At 45.7% G+C, this 13,064-nt stretch overlaps 1 protein-coding gene across 1 annotated transcript; it reads left to right on the forward strand.

Annotated features, from left to right (window-relative positions):
* Positions 1–10,941: 10,941 nt before the first annotated feature.
* LOC138350495 (uncharacterized) lies at positions 10,942–12,411 on the forward strand. The gene has a single exon (XM_069301513.1). The coding sequence runs from the start codon at positions 10,942–10,944 to the stop codon at positions 12,409–12,411; it is 1,470 nt and encodes a 489-aa protein (XP_069157614.1).
* Positions 12,412–13,064: the final 653 nt, after the last annotated feature.

Raw genomic sequence — 13,064 nt, forward strand, 5'->3', positions numbered from 1 at the left:
GTCGCGCCTCCACAGATCTCCAGTATCATCTATTGATACTGGTGATGGCTCAAAAGGGCCACCACTTACGAGCTATTCATGCCCGTGCCACCTTTTGGGTGGCTTCATCTTCATCTTAACACATTCACAAGGGAGACATCTCCCGTCACGCAGGGTGCATTCGCACCTCCACAGATCTCCAGTATCAGCTCTTGATACTGGTAATGGCTTAAAAGGGCCACCACTTACGGGCTATTCATGCCCGTGCCACCTTTTGGGTGGCTTAATCTTCATCATCATCATCATCATCATCTTCATCATCATAGGCAAAACGGACCATTTGGTCACCACTTGGTCCGGGAGACATCTCCCGTCACGCAGGGTGCAGTTGCGCCTCCACAGATCTCCAGTATCATCTTTTGATACTGGTAATGGCTCGAAAGGGCCACCACTTACGGGCTATTCATGCCCGTGCCACCTCTTGGGTGGCTTAATCTTCATCAATCATCAATCTACTCATCCACGGGAGACATTTCCCGTCACGCAGGGTGCAGTCGCACCTCCACAGATCTCCAGTATCATCTATTGATACTGGAAATGGCTCAAAAGGGCCACCACTTATGGGCTATTCATGCCCGTGCCACCTTTTGGATGGCTTAATCGTCATCTTGGACACATTCATGGGAGACATCTCCCGTCACGCAGAGTGCACTTGCACCTCCACAGATCTCCAGTATCAGCTCTTGATACTGGTGATGGCTCAAAAGGGCCACCACTTACGGGCTATTCATTCCCGTGCCACCTTTTGGGTGGCTTAATCTTCTCTCTCTCTCTCTCTCTCTAGGCAAAACGGCTCAGACTCACCACCACCACCATCTGGTCACCACTTGGTCCGGGAGACATCTCCCGTCACGCAGGGTGCAGTCGCGCCTCCACAGATCTCCAGTATCAGCTCTTGATACTGGTAAATGGCTCAAAAGGGCCACAACTTACGGGCTATTCATGCCCGTGCCACCTTTTGGGTGGCTTCATCTTCATCATCATCATTCCTCATCACGATCTGGTCACCATTTGGTCCGGGAGACATCTCCCGTCACGCAGGGTGCAGTCGCACCTCCACAGATCTCCAGTATCATCTATTGATACTGGTGATGGCTCAAAAGGGCCACCACTTACGAGCTATTCATGCCTGTGCCACCTTTTGGGTGGCTTCATCTTCATCTTAACACATTCACAAGGGAGACATCTCCCGTCATGCAGGGTGCATTCGCACCTCCACAGATCTCCAGTATCAGCTCCTGATACTGGTAATGGCTTAAAATGGCCACCACTTACGGGCTATTTATGCCCGTGCCACCTTTTGGGTGGCTTCATCTTCATCTTAAACACATTCACAAGGGAGACATCTCCCGTCACGCAGGGTGCATTCGCACCTCCACACATCTCCAGTATCAGCTCTTGATACTGGTAATGGCTTAAAAGGGCCACCACTTACGGGCTATTCATGCCCGTGCCACCTTTTGGGTGGCTTCATCTTCATCATCATCATTCCTCATCACGATCTGGTCACCATTTGGTCCGGGAGACATCTCCCGTCACGCAGGGTGCATTCGCACCTCCACAGATCACCAGTATCAGCTCTTGATACTGGTAATGGCTTAAAATGGCCACCACTTACGAGCTATTTATGCCCGTGTCACCTTTTGGGTGGCTTCATCTTAACACATTCACAAGGGAGACATCTCCCGTCATGCAGGGTGGATTCGCACCTCCACAGATCTCCAGTATCAGCTCTTGATACTGGTAATGGCTTAAAAAGGGCCACCACTTACGGGCTATTTATGCCCGTGCCACCTTTTGGGTTGCTTCATCTTCATCTTAACACATTCATAAGGGAGACATCTCCCGTCACGCAGGGTGCATTCGCACCTCCACAGATCTCCAGTTTCAGCTCTTGATACTGGTAATGGCTTAAAAGGGCCACCACTTACTGGCTATTCATGCCCGTGCCACCTTTTGGGTGGCTTAATCTTCATCAATCAATCAATCTAGGCAAAACATCATTTGGTCACCACTTGGTCCGGGAGACATCTCCCGTCACGCAGGGTGCAGTTGCGCCTCCACAGATCTCCAGTATCATCTTTTGATACTGGTAATGGCTCGAAAGGGCCACCACTTACGGGCTATTCATGCCCGTGCCACCTCTTGGGTGGCTTAATCTTCATCAATCAATCTAGGCAAAATCACCACTTGGTCCGGGAGACATCTCCCGTCATGCAGGGTGCAGTCGCGCCTCCACAGATCTCCAGTATCATCTATTGATACTGGTGATGGCTCAAAAGGGCTACCACTTACGAGCTAATCATGCCCGTGCCACCGTTTGGGTGGCTTCATCTTCATCTTAAACACATTCACAAGGGAGACATCTCCCGTCACGCAGGGTGCAGTCGCGCCTCCACAGATCTCCAGTATCATCTATTTATACTGGTGATGGCTCAAAAGGGCCACCACTTACGAGCTATTCATGCCCGTGCCACCTTTTAGGTGGTTTCATCTTCATAACACATTCACAAGGGAGACATCTCCCGCCATGCAGGGTGCATTCGCACCTCCACAGATCTCCAGTATCAGCTCTTGATACTGGTAGTGGCTCAAAAGGGCCACCACTTACGGGCTATTCATGCCCGTGCCACCTTTTGGGTGGCTTAATCTTCATCAATCAATCAATCATAGGCAAAATCACATCACTGCAGGCTGCTAAACTACGCGGACGACTTTGTCATCATCATAAAAGGAAGGGATGCGGCGTGTCTTGCACCCAAATGCTTAGACTACATCAGTAAAGAGGCAAAACAGATTGGGATCAAACTCAACCCCTCAAAGTCAAAGGCCATGCCCATAAAAATAGCGAAGCCCAACATCCAACTCACAGTACAGGGTCAACCAATAGAATGGGTCGACACCTATCAGTATCTAGGAATCATCCTGGACACACATGAATTTTAATGCTGAGGTCACTTACTTGAGAGAGCGAACTGCGGCCCGGACGGCAATCCTCAGGTCGCTAACCTCCCTTTCTGGAGTAGCCAATCTGCAAATCCTTCGCACATACTATGTACAGGCAGTCAGATCAGTGATCGATTATGCCGCACCTGCACTCACAAATCTATCACACCAACAGTGGAAAAAGCTTGAAGTTGCCCAAAACAATGCTATGAGAGCTGCACTGGGAGCCCCCATGTGGACCAGGCTTGAAACTATTAGACTGGAGACGGGTTTGCCCTCTCTACAAAAAAGAATATCACAAAATGTTATATTATCATAGCAATATGGAAGTTGTAGTGAAGGACCTGGTGACTCTAGTGGGAGCCCTGAGGACAGAGTTGGACTCTCTGCGGGAGGAGGTGCGTCAGCTTAAAAAACAACGAGAAGTAACGAAGGAGGAGACCAGCAGTAAAGGGACCTCGTCTTGGAGAGTTGCGAAAGACAGGGGCCTTAAGAAGACTTTGATAAAGCCGCCTTCAAACGCCATAGCAACTTCAAATTCATTTGACGTTTTGGAGGACGAGTGCTGTGGAGAGACTGTGGATCGCGCAAGAGGGAAAGCAACGAAGAGAAAGGAAGCGCAGGCCCCTCAGAAAGTAAAGGAAGTACCTAAGCAAACATTAGTTGTGGGAGATTCCCAGATAAGGTATTTGGATAGAACGTTTTGTGCTAGAGATAGGGGGAACAGGTTAAGGGTTTGCTATCCCGGAGCTGGCATTGGTGATATTATAAACAACATGAATGATATTATGGCTGGTAATGGGAACAATCCCATTATTTGCATTAGCGTGGGAGGAAATGATGTTGGTCGAGTCAGGAGTGAGGAACTGATTCAGAGGTATAAAACAGCCATAGAGTTAGTTAGGAGCAAGGGAGGAATCCCGATCATATGTGGCATTCTTCCAAGAAAGGGAGTGGGAAATGAATGGATATCGAGGGCACTTGGTGTCAATTGCCGGCTGGAAAGATATTGCAAATCAAATGCAATATCTTTCATAGACAACTGGGAACACTTCTATGGAAGAAATGAAATGTATGCTCGTGATGGGGTGCATCTATCGAGAGCTGGGGTTGTTGCTGTTGCGAACTCGTTAGAAGAAGTGGTTAGAGGTGTTTGTTTGGGTTTAAACTGTTAGTAGATAGAGGTATGGGAATTGATTTGGAGGAAGGAGGTAATAAAAGTATGTGTTTGTGGGAGAAAGGAATTGGCAAAACGATCAGGGAAAGAGAAGGTCCGCAAAATAACAATTCACTTAGGGTATATTACACTAACAGTAGAAGTCTAAGAAATAAAATTAACGAATTAAATGCTCTTGTCTGCACAGAAAAAATAGATATTATTGCACTTACCGAAACGTGGATGAATAGAGAACTATTAGCTGAATATCAAATATATGGATTTAAACTATTTCACACAGATAGATATATTAGACGAGGAGGTGGAGTAGCCATATATGTTAGGGACAATTTGAAATGTAGTCTCAAAGAGGGAATCAAAACAGAGCCACACACAGAAACTATTTGGATTGAATTAAACGAAAAAGCTAATAATATTATAATAGGAGTAATATATAGGCCACCAAATTTAGACAGAATGGAAGCAAAGCATCTATGGGATGAAATATCTAGAGCATCTAGATCTAACAGTATTTATGTCATGGGTGACTTTAATTTTAGCGGAATAAACTGGTTGAACAAAACAGGGAATAGTGAAGCAGAAGATTTTCTAGAATTAATTGACGATTGCTTTCTTACGCAACACATTAAGGAACCAACACGGGAAAATAATATTTTAGATTTAGTGTTAACCAACAGGGAAACGCAAATTAATGACATCGAAATAGGGAGTGAGCTAGGGAGCAGTGATCACAAAGAAATCAGATTTAGCATAGAATGGAATAGACCAGTAGGAGAAAATTCTGTTAAAGTGCCAGATTTTCGAAAAGCTGATTTTAATAGCCTAAGAATTTTTTTGGGTCAAATTGATTGGAAAGGCTTGGGTATGGGGTGTGGGCCGGTCTTGGAGCGAGACATGAACCCAGCGATAGGTGACTTAAATGGGGATTTCGATGTGGATTCAATATATAACTTATTTAAGAATATTCTAAACAAAGCACAGGAACGTAGTATACCATACAAATTGAATAGATCGTATACTAATGACCCAAAGTGGATAACAAAGAATTTGAAGAACCTTATAGGTAAAAAGAGAGCTTGGTACAAAAGGATTAAAAATGGGGAGGTCACTTTAGAACAGGAATTCGTACAACTGGTTAGAAATGTTAAAAAAGAGATAAGGAAAGCAAAAAGAAACTATGAAGTTCGCATAGCAGGGCAAGCAAAGACAAATCCTAAAGGGTTTTTTCAGTTATATCGTACTAAGACTAGGGAAAGGATAGGTCCATTAAAAACTGAGACAGGTCAAATAACAGATAGTGATGAAGAGATGAGTAGTATTTTTAATAAATATTTTGTATCTGTATTTACTAAAGAGGAACTTAACAATATGCCTTCAGCCGAACAAGTCTATGTGGGTGGGGACGAGGACAGGTTGACGAGTTTAGCAGTTACCAGGGAGGATGTTCTTAAACAAATAGTAAAACTCAAACCAAACAAATCCCCAGGGCCGGATGAAGTGTTTGCCAGGGTGCTTAAAGAATGCAAAGAGGAGCTTTGTGACCCACTGTCAACCATATTTAATAAATCAATAGAGTCAGGCAGAGTGCCAGAGTTTTGGAAAGTTGCTAATGTGATACCAGTTTTTAAGAAAGGAGATAGATCACTTGCGTCTAACTATCGACCAATTAGCCTAACGTCTATTGTGGGAAAGTTACTCGAATCTATAATAGCAAATAAAATTCGTCTTCATCTTGAAAAACATAAATTAATAATTGAGTCGCAACATGGTTTTATAAATGGCCGTTCATGTTTAACAAATTTGTTATCTTTTTATTCTAGCATTGTTGAGGCAGTTGATAGTGGTAAGGATTGCGATGTTGTATACCTTGACTTTAGCAAAGCTTTTGATACAGTGCCACATGAAAGACTGATTAAAAAAATAGAGTCTCATGGTATTGGGGGTGCTATATTAAGCTGGATTAGGGCATGGCTATACCAAAGGAAACAGAGAGTTAGTATAAATGGAATCAAGTCAGAGTGGGAAAATGTTGTAAGTGGAGTGCCTCAAGGCTCTGTCCTGGGACCTCTGTTGTTTATAATATATATAAATGATTTAGATTCAGGTTTGAGTAGCAACATTTGCAAATTTGCCGATGATACGAAAATCGGTAGGGAAATTAATTCGGAGGAGGACTCACTATCACTTCAAGTTGATCTTGATAGGGTTTTGAAATGGTCAAAGGATTGGCAGATGCAGTTTAATGCTGATAAATGTAAAGTTCTGAGGTTAGGTAATGATGATAGAGTTACAAGATACGAGCTAGATGGTGTTGTGATTGCGAAGTCGGATTGCGAAAGGGATCTGGGAGTTATGATTAGTAAGAATTTAAAACAAAAGGATCAATGCATAAATGTTCGTAATAAGGCAAATCGGACACTTGGATTTATTAATCGCAGCGTTAGTAACAAGACACCTGGTGTGGTTCTCAAGCTATATCTTGCTCTAGTTAGGCCCCATTTAGATTATGCAGTTCAGTTTTGGTCGCCATATTATAGAATGGATATAAATTCACTTGAACGTGTCCAGCGTAGGATGACTAAGTTAATTCCCCAAATTAGAAATCTTTCATATGAAGAAAGATTAACAAAGCTTAAGTTGCATTCACTGGAAAGGCGAAGAGTTAGGGGTGACATGATAGAGGTTTACAAGTGGATGAATGGACATAACCGGCGGGATATTAATAGGGTATTAAAAGTATCAACACAGGACAGAACACGAAACAATGGATATAAATTGGATAAGTTTAGATTTAGGAAAGACTTGGGTAAATACTGGTTCAGTAACAGGGTTGTTGATTTGTGGAACCAATTGCCGCGTAACATTGTGGAGGTGGGGTCCCTCGATTGTTTCAAGCACGGGTTGGACAAGTATATGAGTGGGATTGGGTGGTTATAGAATAGGAGCTGCCTCGTATGGGCCAATAGGCCTTCTGCAGTTACCTTTGTTCTTATGTTCTTATGTAAAAGACAGCTACAATTATCAGTAAGATAATTATTTCTTCTGATCCAATCCCAGTACGGCAGGCCTTGGTGGTTGGACTAGGCCAAAACAATGGAAACTCTTGGGTTGCAAGAGCAGGAAAAGTCCTAAACAGACTACATTTAAAAAACATGATTCTTGATAGAGAGGGTCATCATCCACACCCAAATTACATTCCTTCCGCGCCGTGGGAAGAGCCTACTTTCAAATTAGTAATAGAAAGTCTCCGAATGAAAAAGGCTGCCTATGATCCGACAATCCTAAGGCGCATAATAGAAGAGTAAATGTATAGCATAGCAGTAGCAGGAGCCACCCACATCTTCACAGACGGATCGGTGACACAGAATATGAGAGTGCTGGCGCTGTTCTTTGCACGGCCAGCGTACAGGCATACTGGAGACTGGGAGGACTAGTATCATCAACCCAAACTGAGCTGTTTGCCATACAACAGGCATTCGCATATGTGATTGCACAAAACACTCAAAATGCAATCATACACACAGACTCAAAAGCTGCACTTCAAATACTAGGACAAAAACAGTGGAAAGATAATGTGGAAATAATTACCACCATTTTGTATCTTGGAGCAGTCGCTAAAGGCAAAGGACTCAACATAACTTTAAACTGGATCCCATCCCATATTGGAATCCTATTAAATGAAAAAGCTGATGAAATTGCTAAATTGGCATCTCGTCATCCAGTGATACATAAAACAATTCAACCCAGCCTAGAGAACATAAAAAACATCATTACCAAAAAACTCTCACATCTCAACAAAGCCGACCTACACCAGAGAATAGCTGAAGGTTCGCCATCTGCAACATGGTATCTTCAGGCAACCAAATTAGAAAGGTTAAATATCCCAAAAGGAATCCACAGGGAAATGGCAGTTGGGTTATATAGACTACGTCTAGGTTACAGATGCAACTGGGAGATTGGTGAACCCCGACAGAGAGAGTACATCTTCTGCCAAACTGTCACAGAAAAGCTATTACTTCAGTATCTTCTGGAATGTGAAGCAACCAATGACCTTAGAAGAGCTTTAAGAGTTCCTGAATCATGAAGCGGCCACCCTGAACATATCAACACCGCCACTCTCCTGGTCAACAAAGGTGTCCAGCAGCTGGACACCCTCACAAAGACTGTGAAGCAGTATCCTCCCCCGCGATAACAGCTTGATGGTTAAATGCAACCTCAGAATACTGAGAAAAAAAAAATTGTACCACTTACGGGCTATTCATGCCCGTGCCACCTCTTGGGTGGCTTAATCTTTATCAATCAATCTAGGCAAAATCACAACCATCAGCGGAGTCTCCTTCGGACTGATGAGTGTGGCTTCCACGGGCCACATGAAACAGCTGTATCCGAGTTTATAGAGCCCGTTGAAATATACGGTAATTTATAAAGTGAAAAACCGCGGGAAACAAGCTTCAGTTTAGTGATAAAAGGAACCTTACTCTGTGAGGTGGAGAAGACTAAATACTTGGTCAGAACGACAGGAGAAACTACCTATACGCAGTTGTGATTAAGTCTAAATTAACACCGCCGTCCCGCTTTACGTTCTTGTGTGTTTCAATCTCCCATACAGTGTTATAAAGGAATATCTCCCCCATCACACGGGATATAGAGGACCTACGACGTCACAAACGTTTCACCCAGCGGAAACCTGCCTTCCACACCACAAGGAAACAGTAAGTGCCAAAAAAAGAGTAAGGTAAGTCAAGGGGGTCATGAGCAGTCACCCTAGACTCATAAGTTAAGTAACTCTTGCCCAGATTGGCCAGTCCCAGAACCCCAGACCCAAGACTTTAAGCTTAACATACAATCCCCCCCTGCCAACAATGAAACCCTACACGAACCCTAGACGCCCCTTAACTAGGGCAGCTAGCAGGGAACCAGTGGGCACAACCCCTCCACTAGACCTCTCACTTTCCCCCCAATCAGGGACATCTAGTGACACGTCACCGCTCCTCACCCCAGCCCAGGTTCAAACCCCCCCAGAAACGTCACAGACGAACACCCAGCTGCAGAACGCCCAAACTACCATATCCCGCAATGGATTGGTTGATGACCTGTCAGCACAACCAGCTGATGCATGGATGGACCTCATAAAGGACCTCCAGGACACGCCGGAAACCGCCCCCGCTCTGGCCAGCTTACCAAGCCTTTGGGCAGAAGCAAGGGTCTGGTATGGAGCAAGGGAGAGAATATTACATTCCCTCCCTTTTGCTAGGCCAGATTTGGACCTCCTCGCAGGAGAATCCAACATCACAAAGAATATTAGGGACATCTTTCTCTCTGAACGGCCTTTTGTCGACACAGAACTCACAGAGAAAGAACTGAAAGTGGTGGAGATCCTACGCCCAATCTTTTCAACCATTGATCACATCAGAGAGAGGTTGCATCAGATCCAAAAGGCGGCTAACTGGGACAAAACCCCAGCCTTCCTTACCCAAGCCTCTACCTTCCCTTTCTTCTCGGAAGATATGCCCCTCCCCCCGGCCCTTGAAACGTACATGGAATATTTCTATGAAAAGCACGCTAGGGAGTCAACAGCCTTGTACACCCTACTTTTAAAAGCTTCCATCACAAGGGAACACACCAGGGTAGAGGAGGTGGTCACATGCCTCCTGGAGGGAGGGTATACAACAGAGAGAGTGGGTCCAGTCCTGTGGGCTGCTTATAACAAGAGGACCAAAGCCACTTGCAATGCACCCCCGGAACCATTTTCGGGTAAGCTCCTGGTGAAAACAAATAGACACACTGAGCCATATTCAGTTTTTCGTAAGATACCCACCACAGACACACACACGGCACTCAGAGAAGCCGTTCACGAAATAATCGCCCCTGGGTGGCCCAAAAGTGGTGAAGGGACTCAGCCCCTTTCATGCTGGGATCTAACCCTAGACACCCACAAATCACTGGTCAACCAGGTGCTACCCTAACCAATAAGCCCCTCCAGAAAAACCCAGGGACAAGGCCAGCGACAGAGGTCTAGGGACAGGGGCAAGGAGAAACAGAACTCATCGACACAACAAAACTTACAAAACAAGAGGAAAAAGAAAGTTAGCATCTCCCCGAACAAACCATCAGGTGGGAGGGACACGACCCCATCCCCCCCGGAGAGGTTCCCCAACTCGTAGGAAGACAAAAAGCAGAAGCAAAACACCCACAGACAGAGACACATCACACACCCATAAAACCTCCCTCCCCAAAGTGCGATCTGGCCCCTCCAGCACTGGACGCCCTCGAGCCTCAACCCCGACTAGGCGCAGTTCGGGAAACAGCAGGTCCAGGACGCCCCCCCGATCAAACGGGGGGACAAGGAAAAGGCACAGAACCCCCAGAAAGCGTCCCCAAGGGAGAACCCCCAGAAAGCGTCCCCAAGGGGGAAGAGGAAGAGGGAACGGGTCGAGAAATGGCGACAGGAGCTGGTCACGAGGCGGAGGGAGAAGAAAAGAAAGAAGGAACTGTTAAAACAAGCAGTGGTCTCCGAGGTCCGAATTACGGACGAGGAGAAAGGAGCTCCTGGGGAAAGGGCTTACCTTTGTCCCGGGACCCCCCCCCCCACGGCACAAGAGAATTGAGTATGTCAATGACGCCACAGGTGGAAGGTGGAAGAACGCCGGCCGTATAACCTCCAACCGGAACTCCGTTCAGCCCTGCGACGATTGGAAGCAAGAAGGAACATTGTCATTAAACCAGCAGACAAAGGAGGGGCAGTGGTAATCTTGAAAAAAGAAAATTACTGCAGGGAAATGGATAGACACCTGATGGACGGGACGACATACCAACAGGTGACAAACGGGGAGACAGCCCTGAGGAACGCCCAGACTAGGAGTAAGTCTCTGGTATTTTCTCTTTCCAGGAATAATGGCAGGGGAGGCATCCTGAAACCAGCAACCAGGGATTTCTTTTTAGCCTTGCGCTCGAAGTTGCCGAACATCTACCTCCTTCCGAAAATTCATAAAGGCATAGATCCAATTACAGGCACATGGCCTGGCCGCCCAGTCCTCAGCGGCTGCAGTGCCCCGACCCGCCCAATCGACAGAATCTGTACAGCACTACTGAACCCTCTACTCAGACTCCGGGACGAACGGTTGGTAGATACAACAGATTTCTTAGTTAAAATAGACGAAGTGAATAAGAAATGGGGCCCGGTCCCAGATGGTGCAACTCTTTTCTCCCTAGATATAGTATCCCTGTATCCAAGTATTCCCCAGAGAGAAGCAGCAACGGTGGTTGCAGACTACTTCGAAAGGAACATACACCGGATCCGCAGGGACCTGAAGGAAGCAGGAATCTACACCCCTCCATCGAAGAACCTCCTCATAGAAGCCATTCTACATGTGATGCGGGATACGATCCTGACCTTTGAAGGTAAGACCTACAGACAAATCAAAGGAACAGCGATAGGAGCCTCAAGTAGCGTAGCCATCGCGGAGATCTTTGTTCACGAGGTTTTCGAATCTAGGAGAGAAGACTTACCAACGGGACCAAGGATATATTACAGATATATCGACGACATATTCGGAATAATGCTGAGACCACCGGGGAACCTGGACGTGTTCTATTCATGGGCAAATTCAGTACACCAGAACCTGAGTTTTACGATAGACAGGAGTGAAACGGAACTAAACTTTCTGGACACGACAGTCTACATAAACCCAACAACACGACAATTGGAGACGAAGGCTTTCTACAAACCGACAAATCTCCATACATACTTGCAGTACCACTCCAGCCATCCACAACCACTTACGAATTCGCTCCCCTACTCCTTGGGCTTGAGACTGAAGAGAATCAACACATGCCCCGACTCCCTGGGGGAACAACTTGAGGACCTGTGGACATTTTTCAGGAACAGCGATTATCCTGAGGAAGTGCTCGACAAAGCAGCGAGGAAGCTGGAACAGAAGATACGAGAGGAACTACTCCAACACACCGGAAAGAGACACCAAGACAGGGACATCTTGGTGACAACCTACTTTGATGGCTTCGAGAAACCCATGAAGCAGGTTATGAAACGTCTCTGGACCTGGCTGGAACAGAAGTTTGGAGACCACCCTTCATGGAGGAAGTTTCCTCAGAGCCCACCCATGCTAGCCTGGAAGCGAAATAAGTCCCTGAAGGATAAATTGGTCTCGGCGGCTTTAAAAAAAGTACAAGGGAGATCCAAGACACGAGACGGAGCAGCGTGCGTTAGAAATACATTAAAAATCAATTAAGGATGCTTGACAGTATCAATGGCAATTAAGAAAACTGCTCTTGGGGATAAGGTGAACTAGGGGGAACAAATTGGCCACATGATACAAGGTGGAGTTGAGGCCCATCAATTAAGATCCAAGACACGAGACGGAGCAGCGCGCATTAGAAATCCATTAAAAATCAAGTAGGGATGCGTGACAGTATCCATGGCAAATAAAAACACATTAAGAAAACTGCTCCTGGGGATAAGGTGCACTAGGGAGTTCCATTAAAAATCAAGTAGGGATGCGTGACAGTATCCATGGCAATTAAAAACACATTAAGAAAACTGCTCTTGGGGATAAGGTGCACTAGGGGGAACAAAGTGGCTCCATGACACAGGATGGAGTCGAGGCTCATCAATTAAAAAGCAGCGCGCATTAGAAAACCATTAAAAATCAAGTAGGGATGCGTGACAGTATCCATGGCAATTAAAAACACATTATGAAAGCTGCTCTTGGGGATAAGGTGCACCAGGGGGAACAAAATGGCTACATGACACAAGGTTGAGTCGAGGCCCATCAATTAAAAACCAATTCATAATAATTATCCTGTAGAGGCAATGGTGTGTATTTACTGATGTGCATGACTCAGGTAGCATACTTGCCTTGCTCTGGGTTTTCCAACTTCCTAT

Source organism: Procambarus clarkii, chromosome 46 (genome assembly GCF_040958095.1).
Source record: "Procambarus clarkii isolate CNS0578487 chromosome 46, FALCON_Pclarkii_2.0, whole genome shotgun sequence".
NCBI lineage: Eukaryota > Metazoa > Arthropoda > Malacostraca > Decapoda > Cambaridae > Procambarus > Procambarus clarkii.